Consider the following 21,569-nt stretch of genomic DNA (forward strand, 5'->3'; position numbering starts at 1 on the left):
TACATTACATCAAAATTTCTTTAATGGTCCCAAATATACTTAAACAACTAAGTGTACACTCAAGAAAAAAAACTGAAGAAAATGCAAGATATGAAACAAAAATGATCACATCTAGAAATTCCATTCACTTTTTAGTCAGAGGGGATGGGAGTTTCTTTCTCAAAAAATTATGCAGTTTTAAAGGGCACAGGTTAAAAAGAGAAAAACTGTGTACTCTCAGCCCTCCCAACAGAGGTTCCTTTAAAATGTTTTCTTTCATCGTGACCATCGATGTCCTGAATATACAATGGAAAGGCAGGTCTTTGAATATGAGAAAACTGCTGGCACTCCAGGGAGGAATTACTGCTGGACAACTCTGTGTCCTTCCGGTTCCCAATGACCTTCCCACACACCGTTACAGACCGAATCAAAATGAGCCGGTCACGCTACATTCTGTAGCACCAGAAAACTCTCCACCCTCACTGGCTGCTGTTTCTTTTTATCTTCCTTCCCTGAGAAAGGGGGTAGAGTGAGGTCAAAGCCTGGATACACTTGAGTGTCAACAAGTTCCAAATCCTTTGTTCTGATCTTTTGTTTTGTTGTTTCCTGCTTCGCTGGATTGGCACTTGATCAGCAGAATTCCACGTGTACATTTATCTGTGTGGGACAGAATGGTTCAGACACCTTTCTGAGTCTGGTGATTTTTGCAGGTCAGTAAGTGTCACTGGGCAAGGCTGAAGGGGATCATCATTAGGATCCAAGCCTGGATTTCTTTGTCAAAGGCGCCGATTGTTCTTTTTCATCACTGTCTTCCTCCTCTTCTTCTTCCTCCTCATCATCATCTGGGTAATCTACAAGGCCGATTAGACCTCCCTGCACAACAAAGAGTTATTGAACAGGTAGCTGTAAAATACTGGGCAACACATTTCAAATGCTGTCTGTAGAACAAAAATCACTCATGTTATTCTGAATTGTTGCTGGGAATCAGAGTTCGGTTGAAAAAAACACCAAGTTTCATGACTACCCCAGGAGGCCAGAATTGCAAAAAAAAATTCTTTCATAGAAGGTGGGTGTCGCTGGCTCAACCAGCACTTTTATTGCCCATGCCTAATTGCCCTCAAGGAGGTTGTGGTGAGCTGTCTTTTTGAATTGGTGTAATCCATGTGGTATAGGAATACCTGCAGTACTGTTTGGGGGAGGAACTCAACAGTATCCACTTAGTTCATTGCATCTTTCCATCCTTATTTTTGCATATTATGTAGAATTTACAATTTACAGCACTGAAACAGGCCATTCGGCCCAATAGGTCCATGCCAGTATTTATGCTCCTTACATCATGCCTCCAATTCCTTTTACCTCCTCCTTCTTTGAGCAAATATCTAGTTTCCCCTGAAAGGAACCTACGCTTTTTGCCCCAACCAATCCTCGTGGGAGTGATTTCCACATTCTCACCACTCTCTGGGTAAACATGTTTCTCCAGATTTCCGTATTGAATTTATTCATGACTCACCATGAGAAATTCCACAGGATGTCAACTAGACAATCACAATTATGCACGGTACAAGGGATCTGGATGTCAAAGGAGAATATTACACTCCTCTTCCAAGCACTGATTGGATCAGATGATCCAAACATCAGGTCAGTAGCACTAATCCAATGCAACAAATAGCTCACATCATTTGTGGTTTGCTACTGGCTCCTGTTACTTCATAATCAAATACAAAATTCACTTTGGAAAGAGTAACAAGAATACAGAGTACTGGACTAATGGTAAGTTACTTGATAGTGTGGATGAGCAGAGATCTCGGTGTCCATGTGCATAGATCCCTGAAAGTTGACACCCAGGTTGATAGGGTTGTTAAGGCGGCGTACGGTGTGTTAGCTTTTATTGGTAGAGGGATTGAGTTTCGGAACTATAATGACATGTTGCAGCTGTACAAAACTCTGGTGCGGCCGCACTTGGAATATTGCGTACAGTTCTGGTCGCCGCATTATAGGAAGGATGTGGAAGCATTGGAAAGGGTGCAGAGGAGATTTACCAGGATGTTGCTTGGTATGGTGGGAAGGTCTTATGGGGAAAGGCTGAGTAACTTGAGGCTGTTTTCATTAGAGAGAAGAAGGTTAAGAGGTGACTTAATAGAGGCATACAAGATGATCAGAGGATTAGATAGGGTGGACAGTGAGAGCCTTTTTCCTCAGATGGTGATGGCTAGCACGAGGGGACATAGCTTTAAATTGCGGGGTGATAGATATAGGACAGATGTCAGAGGTAGGTTCTTTACTCAGAGAGTAGTAAGGGCGTGGAATGCCCTGCCTGCAACAGTAGTGGACTCGTCAACATTAAGGGCATTTAAAGGGTCATTGGATAAACATATGGATGATATTGGAATAGTGTAGGTTAGATGGGCTTTAGATTGGTTTCACAGGTCGGCGCAACATTAAAGGCCGAAGGGCCTGTACTGCGCTGTAATGTTCTATGTTCTAAAATGCGACCTTTCTGAAAACAGGGCAAAAGACCTGAATTTATATAACACTTTTCACAAACACCAAGCGTCCCAAAATACTTTAGTCAATTAACTACTTTTGAACAATGGTCACTGTTGTAACGTAGGAAACATCGCAGCTAGCTTGTGCACATTAAGCTCCCACAAATAATACTGAGATAATGACCAGATAAATCTGTTTTTTGCAATGTTGATTAAAGGAAAAATATTGGCCAGGACAATGAGGATAAATCCTCTGCTGTTTTATGTCCACCTGCGGGGGTGGACAGGACTAGGTTTAGAGTCTCATCCAAAAGCTGGCACTGCGTACAGTGCAGCATCCCCTCAGTATTGCATTGGAGTGTTAGCTTAGATTGTTGCGGTCAAGTCCTGGAATGGGACTTAAAGACACAACCTTCTGACTCAGTAAAAGCGCTACCAACTGAGCCAGGGCGACACAGAAATGCAATATTTGAGAGGTGTTTTGTGCTATGAACAGATGACAACAGATTGCCCAAAATAATTTATCCAATCACCACACAATGGGCTACCTCAAGCCACAGCTTTAGAAAACTAGCAGGGGGCATACCACGAGAATGCAGAGTGATAAGTGGTTGTTACATTGAAGGGTTCAAAGTTGTAGCCTCAAGGCACCATCCCGGAATGGCAAAATTAAAGATTTTGACAGTGATTCTTTATAAAAGAAGGAAAAAGGGCCAGATTAACCCAAATGCTGCTGTGATCAAATGATCAAAGCAATATTAGTAAAGACATAGAATTCTTTGCCCCAAGTAGATGTCCCTGGGGGTTCAGGGACAGAATCAATTTGACTAGAGCTAAGGAACAAAAAAGGTGCAATTACATTGCTCGGTGTAGTCTACAGACCACCACCTAGTGGGAAGGATTTAGAGAAAATATTTGCAATGAATTGCAAAGAGATGCAAATATTATACTGTAGTTATAATGGGGGACTTTAAATACCCAAATGTAGATTGGGACAGTGGCAGTGTAAAGGGCGGAGAGGGGCGAATGTTCCTAGATTGTCCTCAGAAAAAGTTTCTACAGCAGTATATGTCCAGTCCAACAAGAAAGGATGCACTGTTGGACCTGGTTCTTGGAAACAAGGTGGGCCAAGTAGATCAAGTGTCAGTGGGGGAACAGTTAGGAAACAGTGATCATTACATTGTAAGGTTTAGAATGACAAAAGAAAAGGCTAATAGGGAATTCAGAGTAAGAATAATTAACTGGGGGAGGGCCAACTTCAATGGGGTAAGAACAGAGCTGGGCTAGGTGGACTGGAACAAAAGGTTGGCAGAAAAAACTTGCTGAAGAATGGGTTGCCTTCAAAAAAGACATGGTTTGGGCACAAAAGTAATAAAAGGTAGCAACTACATCATGGTTCAGCTCACAAGATAATTATAGATGAGGAAGGGCATTCATCTGATCAAGAAAGTCCTTAAGTCCTGGCACTGCAGGATCCATTTGGGTCTCCAGTCTAGCACGTGTATATTTGGTTGATATGCATTTTATAAAAGACAGCAATAATCCCCAGTTATCATGACGGGCTTTAGGGTTACACCGAGGCTAAGCAACTGGCTGAAGATCGAGGGAGCTCAGCACTTGCTTTCTCCCTGTACAAGATGAACCTTTGCAGAAAACAACCGAATTATAAGATTTGAGATTGAATAATGATGATTTTGGAGTTAACGTTCTATTAATACAATTACACAAAAGCAATGAAGGATCGACTTGACTACAATGCGAACAAATGCATAGTGAATACTACTTTGATGAGGGAGTTAATCAGATGGAGATGAGAGGCTGCAGCAATTATGCTTGAAATCCCCCAGGATTTGAGGAATCATTAATTTAAATACAATACCTTGGTGGTAATAGCTGCCATATGAGGTGTGCTTTTGGCTATTGTTCCAGGTGACCCTGGAGATCCCGGGGAACCTGGCGATCCAGGTGAGTTACTTGAGGCTGATTGGCTGGTGAGGCTGGACTTGCTGCTTCCACTGCTGGTGCTGGAGAAGGAAAGCTTAAAGCTGGGGCTTTGCCTCCCTGTCAGAGTACTTTTTGTCAGGACCTCCTTCTCGTCCCCGTCCTTCACTAAAAAGAGCAAGTGCATAATTTACTTCAAAAACATTTAAAATATTTACAAAACCAACAATTTAATTTTAATACATGAAAATGATGTTTCAACATGTTCCCAAGTCATCACTTCAAATCAGAAGTGTGACAAATTGAACTACTAGATTTACAGGAGAATTAAGTGAAGGAATTGTAAGATGATTAAACGCTCAAATTAAAGTTTCTCTGCCATTAGTACTCCCAATAAATTCCTCCTGTAAAACTAAACTCACAAAGAAAAGCTAAAATAATTCAGGCAGTAACTATTACTGTATTTTACTATATTTGCATACTGTATTTTATGTAGTGAATTTCACACACTGCACAAAAGTGAAATCAGAACAGAATGTTAGCAATAATGGACATATTCTCAGTAGGTCCTGGAGGGAACAGAATTATCCACTAGTCAGCTTGAGAGCTTGCGATAGTGACAACACAAGGAGCAGGGATCAAACAGTGTTGAGGTGATACTTGTTTCAATTTAAAAATGAACAGATGGTAAACAGCAGAGTCTAACCCCAAGGCCCCCCCCCCCGCCGCCATTGTTAATCAGGCTCCTCTCAATCTACTGGCTGTTCTGTTGTTTTGCATGGGAATGGGCGGCATGGTGGCACAGTGGTTAGTATTTCTGCCTGTCAGCGCCAGGGACCCGGTTCAATTCCCGGCTTGGGTCACTGTCTGTGCAAAGTCTGCACGTTCTCCCTGTGTTTGTGTGGGTTTCCTCTCTCAGTCTGAAAGACGTGCTGGTTAGGTGTACTGGCTATGCTAAATTCTCCCTCAGTGAATCCGAACAGGCGCCGGAGTGTGGCGACGAGGGGATTTTCACAGTAACTTCATTGCAATGTTAATGTAAGCCTACTTGTGATACTAATAATGAAACAAAAAAATAAAATAAAGAATTAATCTTGTTATGCTAGGCCTGAACTCGGTTCAGTTAGATAAATGTTTCATTTGATGTGTAATGCATAATTTCATATTTACAAAATATAATAATTAGTTGTTCCACAATCTTGAGTTGTATCCACTATATCTCTTCTTTCCATTATTCTTGTCTCTCCTGCGGGTGCTGACTGTTGCCAAGTTGTGGCTCCATAGATGCCAGAAACATCCCTTTGCCCATCACCCAAGGGTTAATCTTCTTGAGAGAGTGGGGATCAATGAGCTACTGGTCTTTGGCTGGGACATCATTGCCGAGGTCAATTCGGTCATTTGACATCTACATAGGCAGACTTCCCAGGAGTAATTACTGCATAAACGGTCAGAGTGGGGACTTAGCTTCATTTCTACCCTCACCTCCCAAACCCGGGGCTGCAGAAACCAAATCTAACACACCCCCCCCCCCCACCACCGTGTACCCAAATCTGTTGCACTGGAGCATACTGCTCAACTCAAAAGCCACTTGTCTTTTTGTATTCCTGCAGTCCAGTAATAAAAAAAAAGAATTTACACTTAATTGGCAGATTCCATACATTTTTTCCTCTCCATAAATTTGCCAAAATGGTCCATGATTTCGTCATCATTTTTTGACTTGTCAGTTGGGAGTAGCACTGACTCTCCATCTTCCATTTCATCCTCATCCGTGTTGAACCACATCTCCTCCTCTTCCTCCAGGGTGCGGGCATCTCGTCGGTACCTGTTATTCCGTAAGATGGAGCGCATGCTGTATGCCGGAAATGAAACAAAACATGAGAAGGTTTTAACATAGGAGGAATGGTAGTGATTACCTCACTGGAGTAGTAATCCAGATAACTGGAGTTCCAATCTCACCATGGCAATGAGATTTCAACTTGGTTGGAAAGAAAGACTGGGAATAGATTTCCCAGTTTATCAACATGGAATTACAGGATTGTTGTTAAAAACCCAATTGGTTTGCTAATATTCTCTATGAAATTGAATTAAATCTGCAGTCCTTATCCAGGTTACTATATATGGCGCTACGTGGGTGACTCTTTGACATTTAGTTGTCGGAAATTACTTGAAATGCAGCCAGCAGATCAGACCAGAAAAAGGAGGGAAAGAGAGACAGAGAGAGTGGGGGGAGAGGTGATAGAGATGGCGCGTGTCTGTTTGTGTGAGAGAGAGACAGACAGACAGAAAGAGAATGTTAGCTCTTGCATTTTTTTTTGATTTGATTTATTATTGTCCCATGTATTAACATACATGAAAAGTCTTGTTTCTTGCGTGCTATACAGCCAAACCATACCGTACATAGAGAAGGAAACGAGAGATTGCAGAATGTAGTGTTACAGTCATAGCTGGGGTGTAGAGAAAGATCAACTTAAGGTTGTGTTTATCCTGAGTCTACCTACCAATAATAGATCATTGGACATAAATATATGATTCACACCAACACCACTGGATACCACAAATGCTGAGAGCATTATACATGAATAAGCATGATGCTCAGGTTTCAAAGTAAGTTAGATCAGTGTACTGTCTGTGATCTTTAAAAAAGAGGTCTGGCAGAAATGAGGCAAGATCACATCACAAGTCCCACTTGTTTTAGCAGATTTATGTTACAAACCATGGAGGCACCCACCTATAACATTTTTGTTTTGAACTCTTAACTCCTAACTCAACAAAACTGTGAAACTTCCACACTTCTTTCAATTTTGCTTTATATACCCAATGTTCTAAATTAAAAACTTGGCATTCTCTAACCACAACTTTTTGAACGTTACCTTTCTTTCACACTTCTCACCTTCTTTCACACTTTCCATCCTCAGTTTTGTCTCATCCAATGGATTGTGCTGTTTGCACTGAGTTCTCAAGGATGAGAAATAATATTTATTGAAAAGCTCACCTGTCAAGTTTTGGATTATCCTGCCTTTCCCTTTGCTGCTCATAACGAAGTTTCAGTCCTTTGAATGTCTGCACATAATCCACATCTTCAAGTGCTTTCCAGTAATTTTCTATGACATGGGCGGTTAGAGACTTGATGTCTTCCTGTATAGAAAAATAAGATGCTATGCTTTAGCTTTTAACAAAAACCTACAAACATTACCATTAAATTGTAACTGAGACTAGATACAGCAGAACAATATGGCACCTGCGATTCTACCCCAGTTCCCACACCTTCACCTTCTTTTACTTGTCAGTCAGATAGCTATACTTACTACTCTGATGAACTCGAACATTTCAATGATGGCCGAATTCAGCAAATTATAGCGGGACCCGTTATTCAGAAATGCCTTTACCACAGCTTCAAACAGAAAGGCCTTCATTATGTAGCGATTGTAGAACTCATCTTTCAACCCAATTATCTTCCTCATGAAGCGAAGTGCACCTGAGATTTAAGTAAATACAGCTTGAAATATAAAATGTTGAACATCATAAAGCTAAATTTTACAAAGGACAGCAGACGAAGTTAAAAAGAAATCATCAAACTATGACTTACACAATGCCACAAAGGCATGCTTTGAGCCCATGAGTACAAGCACTCTCCGTAAAATGTCTTTGTTTATAATGTAGTTCTTGATATGATAGGTGTGGTGCTCCACGCAGAAGGTGAGTAGCTCTAAAATTAAGGCCAAAAGCTGAGCTGTCTGGAAGTCATCTGAAGAGCAAAATAAGAATGTGGGTTGACCAACTTTTAAAACAATATTTTCTTAAGTATTGCTGAAAAAAGACATATTGAAGTCAGTATGATGGAAAAATAATAATTTATACTGTATGAGAAGAGAATGCTGGTTGGTTGGCTGGCAATGAAGAATGCACCAGTTGACGGTGACTGACAGATAACTGCCAAGAATTGTTTGAAATTGACCCTACTGACTGGTCATGGCACTGCCCTGGGGAATCAATCAGCAAATGGCTGTCACTTGCCAACCAATCACCATTCTCTTCTCACACAGTATAAATAGTTTTCTCACGCAGCATAATTTTTTTTACCCTTATATTAGTATTCTTGCAAAGTGTCCTGATGAGTGCAAGACGAAAAGCTTCGACCTATGTTTTTGCTCAGCAATACTCAAGTTCTGTACTATTAAACAACAAACAATATTTTTCCTAAAAAAATTGCAACCAATAAGCTATAAATCAGTTATCTGATCTGAATTCTGATTTTGTGTGAAAACAGAACTACAGTGTAACAAAGTCAAAAAGAAAAGTGGACAATATTAATGCAACAAACTGCAATGCACTGAAAGAGAACTCATTGGTTTCCAAAGCTTCAAACTACAGGAGTTCAGTGTTTATAACCCAGCAAGTGGCTTCATGTGTAAGTCACAAATTTATTTTTCTTTCTTAACAAGTTCCCATACTTGGCCTTGTTTGAAAAAAGATCTCTGAAGCTTATGGTAATTCATGTCTTTGCAGCTTGTGGGACTTTGCTGTGCACGTCCACATAACAGTCACTGCACAGTATAATTCTGTTCAATGTGAAAATGCTTGGAATGTCTAAGATACCAAAGGGATGCTATATAAATGTGATAGATCGATATTCCTAACAGAACAAGTCCACAAAATATGTTGATAAGTAGCTACAGGAAATATATGGATACAGTAAAAAGATAATTATGTACTGTATAAGATGTACTTTGTATTTAGTACTCTAATGAAAACCACATGATTACTCAATGTACGGGTACATAACATAGTTATTCTTTATAGTAGCTTCAACTAATCATACATCATGATCATATAGTACTCAGCTTCTCAACAAAGTTCAATGAAGGAAACAATCATCTACTTTTCAGTCTGTCAGCTTTGCTTTCACTCACCAGAAGATTGTGGATTGAAGCACACTGAAGCAGACATGCCACTGTAGTACTGCTTTAAGGTAGGAGTCACCTGCTCCAATGGTTCAAGATAAAGATTCATGATACTTTTTGAAGTGCAGGGAATTTTCAGTGTCTTAACCAATATTCCTCCCTCAAGCAATAGGACTAAAAAACAGTACCAACTGATCATTCATCTTATTGCTGTCAGTGGGATTATCTTCTGGTCAAAGTGGCTGCCTCATTTGTCCAGACAACAATGGACACTGTACTTGAAAGTCATTAGATACTCTTGAATTCAAATGTATTTTTCAGAATCATTGAACAGAAACAAAATGCTAACAACATACTAAAATGAAGGAGTTAAGTGATAAGGTTATTTATCATTGTGCCGTTCCGTGGGCGACACTGTAGCACAGTGGTTAGCACTGCTGCTTCACAGCGCCTGGGACCTGGGTTCAATTCCCGGCTTGGGTCACTGTCTGTGTGGAGTTTGCACGTTCTCCTCGTGTCTGCATGGGTTTCCTCCGGGTGCTCCGGTTTCCTCCCACATTCTGAAAGACGTGCTGGTTAGGTGCATTGACCCGAACAGGTGCCGGACTGTGGGGACCAGGGGAATTTCACAGTAACTTCATTGCAGTGTTAATGCAAGCCTTACTTGTGACTAATGAATAAACTTTGAGCTTTGAGGTTATGTGGTGAGGCAACACAATGGTCTCTTTTGCAATCACTTTCATTATTTAGCCCTTCTACCTATCTTACACCTTTGTGCCAACATCAAGTCACTCAGCATCACCATTTCAGGCTAGATGTAATTTCTGAGCCCTGTGGTTGCAATTCCTGCATCATTCCTGTGGGAACTTCAGGGCACTCTTTGTGTCTTGATCACATGTAGTAAATGTCCCCTATCTGAACTCATAAGGTTTCTGAGCTTTTACTAACTGACTCATCTTGTTTAATTTAATTTCCATCATGATAAAGCACCTGCCAATGTCTTGTAATAACAGATAAGTCAAGAGTATTATTTTTATATTTCATACAATTAATTACTTTGAAATACACTGTCCAATGTTCGATAGGCAAATGAGGCAGCAATTTTGTACACAAGATTCCATGAACTGCAACAAGATGAGTGATCAGTTAGCATCAAAAAATACAGACTCCAGCTGCCCCCCAAGTTCAGAAACCATAAGCTAGATTCTGAATCAGGTGAAGACATATCCTACACAGGTGATCGCCCAAGACACATGAAGCGTCCTGAAATTCCCACGGAAATGGGCGGCACCGTGGTTAGCACTGCTGTCTCACAGTGCCAGGGACCCGGATTTGATTCCCAGCTTGGGTCACTGTCTGTATGGAGTCTGCACGTTCTTCCTGTGTCTGTGTGGATTTCCGGGTGCTCCGGTTTCCTCCCACAGTCGGAAAGGCATACTGGTTAGGTGCATTGGCCATGCTAAATTCTCCCTCAATACCCAAACAGGCATCAGAGTGTGGCAACTAGGGGATTTTCATAGTAACTTCACTGCAGTGTTAATGTAAGCCTACTTGTGACAATAATAAATAACCTTTAAAACTTTAATGATGCAGGAATTGCAAGTACAGGGCTCAGTTGCTCATCCATGATCGAAAAAAATCTACTCCTCCTTTTAGAATTAAGATATTACTTTATTTAGCTATTCATCTGAACTACGACCTCTGGACCTTTTTATTAGTTCACCTGTTATATTTACCCCAAACGTTTTTTAAAAATTCTGGCTTTTTCTTTAAGTGTCCTAGTTTAGGAAGAGAGAAAAAGAAAAATACTCACTAAGCAATCACTTACCTGCTTTCCTGTGATGTCGTACTTTGAGTGGGAATGGGGTAGGGAATTAAAATGACAGGTGACCAGAGGTTTGGGATCATGTCTGCAGACTCACCAGAGATACTCTGCAAATCAGTCACCCATTCTGGATTTGGTTTCCTCCAATGTAGAGGAGACTGCATCATTAGCAGTGAATACAACAAGTTACATTAAAAGAAGCACATTTAAATGTTTCAATTAGAAAGTGCTTTTAGGGTCCTGGACCATGAAGGAAGAAAGTAAAAGGCAGGTGTTGCATCTTCTGCACTTTAATGTTTATTGCCCTATCTCAGTGTTTAGACAGTGACAAGTCAACCAGCACTCCAGGTATCAGTAAATCTTCCCCTTGTTATCACAAGTGCTTTTTAAAATTTCTAATACATGCAGTTTCTGGCATTTGTCATCACTGAATATCACCTTTCAATCAGTCCAGGTACAAACTGCGTTGCCTCTGTGCTGTCAGTTCTGACTAGTTTGCATTGAGACTGCAAGTCCAGGTTATTTATGCATTCCAAAAAGGGGAGTATGGATCCAAATGTGACGAAAGTTCCCTTTGGCTCGCTGCTGCTCTTTGCTTCAACCAGTAACTAACCCATATCCAGGTCTTACCTGTGATATCTACTGAACTAGGTTTGTGAAGAATCTTTTGTGCAATAGTTTATTACAGCCCTTTTATTACCTGGAAGTTAACAGATAGTTTCCCTTACCAATTTGAGATATCACCTCTCCCAAAAAAGATTCAAGATTGGGCGGCACGGAAGCACAGTGGTTAGTATTGCTGCTTCACAGCTCCAGGGACCTGGGCTCAATTCCCAGCTTGGGTCACTGTCCGTGTGGAGTTTGCACATTCTCCCCATGTCTGCATGGGTTTCCTCCGGGTGCTCCGGTTTCCTCCCACCGTCCAAAGATGTGCGGGTTAGGTTGATTGGCCATGCTAAATTGCCCCTTAGTGTCCCGAGATGCATAGGTTAGAGGGATTAGCGGGTAAACATGTAGGGATATGGGGTTAGGGCCTGGATGAGATTGTGGTCGGTGCGGACTCGATGGGCCGAATGGCCTCTTTCTGCACTGTAGGGTTTCTACGATTCTATGGTCAGGAAAACAATCCCTCTTTTCATTGACTCTTTGAAAATTACAGCTAGTGGATCACAATCACACTGTAACCTCTCCGATCCAGAATGCTTGGGACCAAGTCATTTCTGCAATTTGGAATTTTCTGGATTGTACAATGGTGATACATTGTCTAACCCCAAGTGCATGAATCGGAAAACACCATAGATATAAATATTTATCCAAAGCATAAAACAATGGTAAAACATTATAAAGCAGTAATAATAACAATATTACTTATTCAAATACTGGGCTGAATTTTCTAGCCCGTTCCTGCCAGTGGGATTTTCTGGTCCTGCTGATGGTGACCCACCCCCCCACGCCTGTAATGGGTTTCCCGGTGTTGTGGCCGGCGAACAACAGAAGGTGCCATTGACATCAGCAGGACTGGAAGATCCCACCACCGGCCAATGTGATGGTAAACATGCAGCAGGGGTTGGAAAATCCCGCCATTTGTTATGATCACAGCTGGCCATCCAACTCAATAGCCTGATCCCATCTTCCTCCCATATCCTTTGATCCCTTTCGCCCCAAGAGCTATATCTAACTTCTTCTTGAAAAAGCCACGAGTTGCTTGGGTCTGCTCAAAAGAATTCTGGACAACTGGTGTTTCGGAACATAGATTTTGATTGCAGAGTTTACAGTGGATTTGTTAACTAGCTAGAATATTTATGGGTTTTTTGCCCTTTGAAGCTTATCAAGAACATCTACTTCAATATCAAAGTTTGATAATATGGGCTTGATGTTGGATACTACAGTGTTCCCCATGATTACAAAAGTAGCTTAGTATATTAACTATCACTTGTTCATCCCAATGTTCAAATGCATAAGATTCCATTGATTTTTAATGCTCTCATTATTGCGACAATATTGACTTTTCTGTAAACGAGAAGGAACAGAGAGATCATTTCCGGTTTCTGTCGAGCAAAACAGCTAATGTCAGACCTTTACATACCTACGGCCTTTTAAGACTAATGAGTGAGACTGTTAATCTTTCTTCTTTGGTACAGGACTGTGTGGGTGTCTCTAGAGGAAGTCCTTCACCTCAGGCCCATGACAGGAAGCACAGCCAAATAAAAAATCAAATATTTGCCATTGTTAAAAATGACTAACAGCATGAATACAGATTATTTATTAGGGTGGAAGGTGGTTCTGAAAATAAGGAGCTGGACTAAAACCACATGAAGTGGCAAACAACAAGACTTTCTGAAACAGAAAAGTGAGTGGCATTGCCTGCTGTCAGGGTTCTCAAAACAATGGATGAGTTTTCTACAAGTTCTGACACCAGCAGCTCTGCACAATTAGAACTATTGTAATTTCTAAACATACATAAAAATATTAAACAATCAGATCATTTTCCTCAAAATCCAAGGTTGCCCTCTTTGTAACACAACAACCCATTACCCAATATACCATTTAAACATTTAGCATCATTTAACTGTAATCAGTGACGTGAAATCTGACTATAATTAGCATCCCATGTGTCCGACTGTGAGTAAGGACATGGAGGAGGGAGGCAAGGGGAGATGGTCTTAAAATCAGGTTACAAAATTCAAATTGCACATTCTAGTCCAACAAAAGTATATAATAACTGTTCTTACAGGACTCAGAATCAACATACACAAGTTCACTTGGCATACAAACATAAAATCAGCACACCAATTGAATATTTGCTTGTATTCACATCAATGGAGGATGTTAATACAATCAAAAGAGCCTTTGTCTGCATATATATCTAACTTGGGGGCCCTTAATGTTGACCAAGGCAAAAGTGACCATGTCTTCTCAAAAACATGCCAAGAAAAGAATTCTGTTCAAATGAATTTTAAGGAATTGAAAGTTATTTTAGGTAGAAATAATCAAAATAAAAATAAAAACTTGACTTTAATCACCAACTACTTTCACTAGCTATTAACACCCTGAAACTTATTCAGAGCCCTTTGCTAAACTATATATTAACCTGTATCTCAAGAATTTTGCACAGTAAAACCAAGCAATCATGCAGACAAATTTGAAATCCACAATGTAATTCCAAAGGCACAGCGTTTTCGAATTGTACAAACATAACTGAGATGCACTAAAATTTTGTGCAACTTCAAGCCCCCCAAACACACCTTATAAAACTCTCGCTGCTCCCTCATTCTCTGAATCAAGTTTTACTTAACTTAAAACTGCTCCATAAGGAATAAAAATGCACAAAAGTTAAACAGATAGCGCAAGAAAATATACCCCTATCCTTATTCTGTAGCATTTACTTTAAATATGCCGCCCAACTCCAATCATTTAATCCCATTGACTTTCTCCATCAAAAGTCAATCTCTTTAATTCTATGTAGCTTTTGCAAAGTGGTTCTGACCCACTGGCAAGCAGCATATTTGAGTTAAGGGCTACGGTCTCAGTTTCCTTTCCTCAAGCAAAGGCATTCCACCTAAGAACTAATAGCAATGCTCATCACAGCTAGTGCTGCTGGATTTCAGGAACAGGTAATGCTGGGACTTGAGTTGACAAGCAAGTCCCTTCATCACCATTCAACATTTTGACACAAGTGTATTTGCATGCCACACGCTGAAGAAAGATGATGATTGGTACTGACCATTATACGGAGATGGCTCACCTTTGCTGGGCTTCTCCTCAGTGGTATTCGCCAGCAAGGGGGCAGTCAGGACATGCATGCAGTGTTTGTAAAAGAAACTCAGAAATTCCGTCTTCTCTGTTTTCTGCACAAAAAAACATTTCAATTTAGACTCCTTGCAAATCTAACAACCCGCAGGGACTGCAACTTAATGATTATTTACTAATATTTTATTACACATGCAATCACAGTCCAAGAAGCAGAACCTGATGTTGAAAAGGCTGGTCAGAAGAAATCTTTACACTTCTGAAAAAATACTTCAAGGTCTGGCAGAACAACGGTGGACTTTGTTCTTCCAGTCTGGACTGTGTTTGGACATGGGATTTAAGGTGTAGGCATAGTGGTAATTACAGGTCTGCTGCTGCTAGTGGTGGCAATGGAAGGAACCATCGGGGAAAAAAATACAGAAGTCTGGGTTACATACCAACCGACTGAACAGCTTCTTCCTTGCTGCCGTCAGACCTTTGTTGATCTTTCTCTACACCGTAGCTATGACTGTAGCACTACGTTCTGTACTCTCTCCTTTCCTTCTCTATGTATGGTATGCTTTGTCAGCAAAGGGATACACATTCGCTTACAGTTTCAGCAAAGAGTTGAGAGTTTATTTATTAGCCACAAGTAAGCCTTACATTAACACTGCAATGAAGTTACTGTGAAATTCCCCTAATCGCCTCAGTCCGGCACCTGTTCGGGTCAATGCACCTAACCAGCACGTCTTTCAGAATGTGGGAGGAAACTGGAGCACCCAGAGGAAACCCACGCAGACATGGGGTGAACGTGCAAACTCCATACAGTGACCCAAGCCGGGAATCGAACCCGGGTCCCTGGCGCTGGGAAGCAGCAGTGCTCATCACTGTGCTACCGTGTCGGTTACACATACTAAAATTATTTTATTGAGCTACATTTTGGCTTTTTATTTTGGGAGCAGCAGAGTTTAGACTTTGATTGGATTTATTATTGTCACATGTATTTAACATACAGTGAAAAGTATTGTTTCTTGCACACTATACAGACAAAACATACCGTTCACAGAGAAGGAAACAAGAGAGTGCAGAATGTAGTGTTACAGTCATTGCTACGGTGTAGAGAACGATCAACTTAATGCAAGGTAAGTCCATTCAAAAGTCTAACAGCAGCAGGGAAGAAGCTGTTCTTGAGTCGGTTGGTATGTGACCTCAGACTTTTGTACCTTTTTCCCGATGGAAGAAGGTGGAAGAGAGAATGTCTGAGGTGCGTGGGGTCCTTAATTATGCTAGCTGCTTTGCTGAGGCAGCAGGAAGTGTAGACAGAGTCAATGGATGGGAGGCTGGTTCGCGTGATGGATTGGGCTACATTCGTGACCTTTTGTAGTTCCTTGCGATCTTGGGCAGAGCAGGAGCCATAGCAAGCTGTGATACAACTAGAAAGAATGCTTTCCATGGTGCATCTGTAAAAGTTGGTGAGTCGTAGCTGACATGCCAAATTTCCTTAGTCTTCTGAGAAAGTAGAGGCATTGGTGGGCTTTCTTAACTATAGTGTCGGCATGGGGGGGACCAGGACAAGTTGTTTTCTGATCTGGACACCTAAAAACCTGAAGCTCTCGACCCTTTCTACTTTGTTCCCGTTGATGTGGACAGTGGCATGTTCTCCTTTATGCTTCCTGAAGTCGATGACCATCTCCTTCGTTTTGTTGACCTATCTCTCAATCCAATTTCACTTGGGCTGAGTGCACAAACCAGATAACTGCCCTCAATCCATCATTAAATTCCCAAGATCATTTAAAATAGCCACAGGGGTTGCAAAAAGTTTCAACCTGATGTCTCTGTGTTGAGAATAAGGAATTTTTCTGAGACTTAGTGGAGGGAGTTTGATTACCCCGTGCTGTGACATACCTGGAAATGCTCAGCAGGAAGAGATTCACACATGTTTGCTCCAGACCTAACTCCAGATTGGTTCTATACTTTGATTTGATTTATTGGCACATGCATTGGGATACAGTGAAAAGTATTGTTTCTTGCGTGCTATACAGACAAAGCATACCGTTCATAGAGAAGGAAAGGAGACGGTGCAGAATATAGTGCTACAGTTACAGCTAGGGTGAAGAGAAAGGTCAGCTTAATATATGGTAAGTCCATTCAAAAGTCTGATGACAGTAGGGACGAAGCTGTTCGAGTCGGTTGGTACGTGACCTGACTTTTGTAGCTTTTTTCCGACGGAAAAAGAGATTGTGTCCGGGATGCGTGGGATCCTTGATTATGCTGGCTGCTTTTCTGAAGCAGTGGGAAGTGTAGATGGAGTCAATGGACGGAAGGCTGGTTTGCGTGATGGACCGGGCTACATTTACAACATTTTGTAGTTTCTTGCGGTCTTGCAAAGCAGACGTAATTCTGTTACTCTGTCAATAGTACCAACAGGTGGTCAAAAACCACATAGCTGTGATCTTTAATAAATAGCAGAATGATCACTTATGTTTATGGTCCCCTTCTGTGTTGCAGCAGTCTATGATTTAATGAAATATCATAGCTTGGCAACTGACTTGAGAGCCAGGAAGAATTTGTGAAGGGTAGGACATGTCCATAAAAACATTGGCATGGATTCAAAATTCTGCTCAAACCAGTCACAGATATTCACATCTGCTATTTATGTCCTTCAACTATCCAACAAAGGGAACTGTCAAGGGATTTGGATCATAGCACTACAGAATTTACAAAGGCTACGTTAAACATGCACATCTTCTAGAAGTCTGATGGAAGAGACTGAAGGTTGGTTAAATCATAGACATTATCATAGAATCCTACAGTGCAGAAGGAGGCCATTTGGCCCATCGAATCTGCACCGATCACAATCCCACCCAAACCCTATCCCCATAACCCCAAGCATTTACCCTAGCTAGTCCCCCTGACTCTAAGGGGCAATTTAACATGGCCAATCCACCTAACCTGCACACCTTTGTGGGAGGAAACCGGAGCACCTGGAGGAAACCCACGCAGACACGGGGAGAATGTGCAAACTCCGCACAGACAGTGACCCAAGCCGGGAATCGAACCTGGGTCCTGGTGCTGTGAGGCAACAGTGCTAACCACCGTGCCACCTGGTGTTGTTATTCAATGTTGTTCAATTTTTAAGGAAATACCATTCTGAACATTCATGTAGGGTTACGACTAGTAAATAGCATTGTTTAGTCTATTTCACCCCAGCACTTGGCTACTCGCCACTCGGAAACAACCATTTAGGGTAGGAAGCCGTATAGGAAAGCATGTCAATCTGGAGAGTTAAGTGGTAGCTTCTGTAACCTAATGCCAGCTGAGTGTCATTTGCAGTAATTTAGTAGCAAACAACTCATTCTGACCGTGGCACAGAACTTAATAGAATCAATCCTCAAATCTATCTGTAACAAAGCAAAATGATTTCAACTATTACAGCTAACAAGACTTGATGATTCAGTCAGAGAATACTTTGCAAAACCAAAACTTTCACATTGAAGGGATAACTTGGAACAGTGAATAAAGGACACCAAGTTAAATTTCCAACAAAGTGAAATTTAAAGATACTCTATGTTCCGCAAGCTCTTTCAAAGATCAAGCACGTGTACGAAGGGCCAAATGGCTCTCTTCTGTGTTGCAGCATTCTATGGTTTCATGAAATAACATAGCTGGGCGACAGATTTGAGAAGAGTAGGACATGTTTAATAAACCTAAGTGAATATATGAGGAAGAAAGGTCACAGACAGGAAAACGTCCATGGTTTTGACTTCCAGGAAATACCTGATAAGGATCCACTTTGAAAAGTCTGTATTGTAAAGAAAAAGCTCATGGAATTCAATTATTGACCTGGGTAGGAGATTGGTTAAATGATAAAAGGCAGAGGGTAGGGAGAAATGGGCACATATTTGAATTAGATGGAAATGTCTCAATGTCCAACAATCATCTGTGCCGGAGCCTCAACTATTCATATTTATTGTAACTTATGTTATACACTAGAAATCTGTATTTCCAAGTTTGCCAATGACATACAACACAGAGGGGATGCTGGTATAGAGTGCCAAGACGTCCATTGTGATGAGGAGTGTTCCTGGTTTGACTGCTTCATGGGTGCTGAGTTTCTACAAGTAGTACGTAGTTTCACGACAGAAGCTGGGGGTTCCTTGTACAACGGGGTTCAGGATACCCTCGACGTAGCCGGAGAGGTTCTCACACAGGGTCCCATTGCTTGATACGATGGGACGGTCGGGTGTGATGGCCTTGTGCATCTTCAGGAGGCAGTAGAGGTCTCCACCGTGGGAACAGCCAGCAGAGAGATCCGCGGTGCAACAACCGAAGAGGAAAAAGTCGAATTGGATCCCTACGGAAGGCTGCTGGCCTCGACTCAACATGTATGCCCAAGCCGTTAGGAGATGCGTCAATGCCAGATTCAACAGCCGTACTCACAAGACAGCCCCAAACATCACCCAAGTACAATGCAATGCCATTCGCACTCTCAAGACCAACCGCAACATTGTCATCAAACCAGCAGACAAAAAGGGGCCACCGTCATACTGAACAGAATGGATTACTGCAAAGAAGTGTACTGACAATGGAACAACCAGAAACACCACAGTTACCCGCAGATCCAACCAAAGAACACACCCGCAAATTCAACAGACTGATCAAGACCTTTCATCCGGACCTTCAGAGCACCCTCCATGCTCTCATCCCACGTACTCCCCACGTTGGCGATCTCTACTGCCTCCCAAAGATACACAAGGCCATCACACCCGGCTGTCCCATCGTATCAGGCAATGGGACCCAGTGTGAGAACCTCTCTGGCTAGGTTGAGGGCATCCTGGAACCCATCGCACAAGGAGCCCCCAGCTTCTGTCGTAACAATACAGACTTCTTAGAGAAACTCAGCACCCAAGGAGCAGTCGAACCAGGAACACTCCTCGTCACAATGGACTTCTCGGCACTCTACACCAGCATCCCCCACGATGACAGCATTGCTGCAACTGCCTCAGCACTCAACACCGACAGCTGCCAATCCCCAGATGCAATTCTACAACTCATTCACTTTGTCCTGGACCACAACATCTTCACCTTCAACAACCAGTTCTTCATCCAGACACATGGAACAGCCATGAGGACCAAATTCGCACCTCAATATGCCAATATTTTCATGCACAGGTTCGAACAAGACCTCTTCACTGCACAGGACCTTCAACCGATGCTATACACTAGATACATCAATGGCATTTTCTTCCTTTGGACTCACAACGAAGAGTCACTGAAACAACTACATGATGACATCAACAAATTTCATCCCACCATCAGACTCACCATGGCCTACTCTCCAGAATCGGTTGCATTCTTGGACACACGCATCTCCATCAAGGACGGTCACCTCAACACTTCACTGTACCGCAAGTCCAAGGATAACCTCACGATGCTCCACTTCTCCACCTTCCACTCTAAACACGTTAAAGAAGCCATCCCCTACGGACAAGCCCTCCGTATACACAAGATCTGCTCTGATGAGGAAAGCAACAGACACCTACAGACACTGAAAAATGCCCTCGTAAGAACAGAATATGGCGCTCGACTCATCGATCAACAGTTCCGACGCGCCACAGCGAAAAACTGCACCGACCTCCTCAGAAGACAAACATGGGACATAGCCGACAGAGTACCCTTTGTCGTCCAGTACTTCCCCGGAGCGGAGAAGCTACGACATCTTCTTCGAAGCCTTCAACATGTCATTGATGAAGACGAACATCTCGTCAAGGCCATCCCCACACTCCTACTACTTGCCTTCAAACAACCGCACAACCTCGAACAGACCATTGTTCGCAGCAAACTACCAAGCCTTCAGGAGAACAACGACCACAACACCACACAACCCTGTCACAGCAACCTCTGCAAGGCGTGCCAGATCATCAACACGGATGCCATCATCTCATGTGAGAACACCATCCACCAGGGACATGGTACATTATCTTGCGACTCAGCCAACATTGTCTCTGTGATACGCTGTAGGAAAGGATGTCCTGAGGCATGGTACTTCGGCAAGACCATGCAGACGCTACAACAGCGGATGAATGGACACCGCTCGACAATTATCAGGCAAGAGTGTTCCTTTCCTGTTGGGGAACACTTCTACAGTCAAGGGCATTCAGCCTCCGCATTCTCTAAGGCCGCCTTCAGGACACACGACAATGCAGAATTGCCGAGCAGAAACTGATAGCCAAGTTCCGCACACAAGGACGGCCTCAACCGGGATCTTGGGTTCATGTCACACTACCTGTAACCCCGACCATTTGGCCTGGGCTTGCAAAATCTTATTAACTGTTCTGGCTTGAAACAATTCACACTTCTTTAACCTGTGCTTAACCCTCTCTCCACTCGCATTGTCTGTACCTGTAAAGACTAGATTACCTGTTAAGACTCGCATTCCAACCATTATCTTGTAATTGAGTCTGTGTCCATATATGCCCTGTTTGTGAACCCAACTCTCCACTCACCTGATGAAGGAGCAGCATTCCGAAAGCTGTCAAATAAACCTGTTGGACTTTAACCTGATGTTGTGAGACTTCTTACTCAGGGGATTAGACACCTACAGCAGGAACCTTAAGGAAGTTGGTCCAACAGCAGCATCTTCTCCCAAGCTAACATACCCAGGATGAGGTGCTAATCACTCAAAACCACGTCCATTGGGCAGGACGT

At 42.2% G+C, this 21,569-nt stretch overlaps 1 protein-coding gene across 4 annotated transcripts in view; it reads right to left on the minus strand.

The window, feature by feature from the left end:
• Nucleotides 1-21,569, minus strand: part of LOC144507338 (serine/threonine-protein phosphatase 4 regulatory subunit 3-like) — a 104,815-nt gene continuing 83,246 nt past the window's right edge. The window contains exons 9-15 of one of the 4 annotated variants that reach the window (XR_013500070.1): nucleotides 14,878-14,980; nucleotides 7,993-8,151; nucleotides 7,712-7,881; nucleotides 7,399-7,541; nucleotides 6,043-6,255; nucleotides 4,345-4,574; nucleotides 1-852 (exon numbers count right to left, since the gene is read on the minus strand). Coding sequence is in view for 2 of the 4 variants with exons in the window: in XM_078234503.1 (XP_078090629.1) it covers nucleotides 730-852; nucleotides 4,345-4,574; nucleotides 6,065-6,255; nucleotides 7,399-7,541; nucleotides 7,712-7,881; nucleotides 7,993-8,151; nucleotides 14,857-14,980 (1,140 nt within the window). In the remaining 2 variants the exon portion in view is untranslated. Of the gene's footprint in view, nucleotides 853-4,344; nucleotides 4,575-6,042; nucleotides 6,256-7,398; nucleotides 7,542-7,711; nucleotides 7,882-7,992; nucleotides 8,152-14,856; nucleotides 14,981-21,569 lie in introns of all 4 variants that reach the window. The other 3 variants (XR_013500069.1, XM_078234503.1, XM_078234504.1) reach the window with 3 other exon arrangements.

Source organism: Mustelus asterias, chromosome 18 (genome assembly GCF_964213995.1).
Source record: "Mustelus asterias chromosome 18, sMusAst1.hap1.1, whole genome shotgun sequence".
Lineage (NCBI taxonomy): Eukaryota > Metazoa > Chordata > Chondrichthyes > Carcharhiniformes > Triakidae > Mustelus > Mustelus asterias.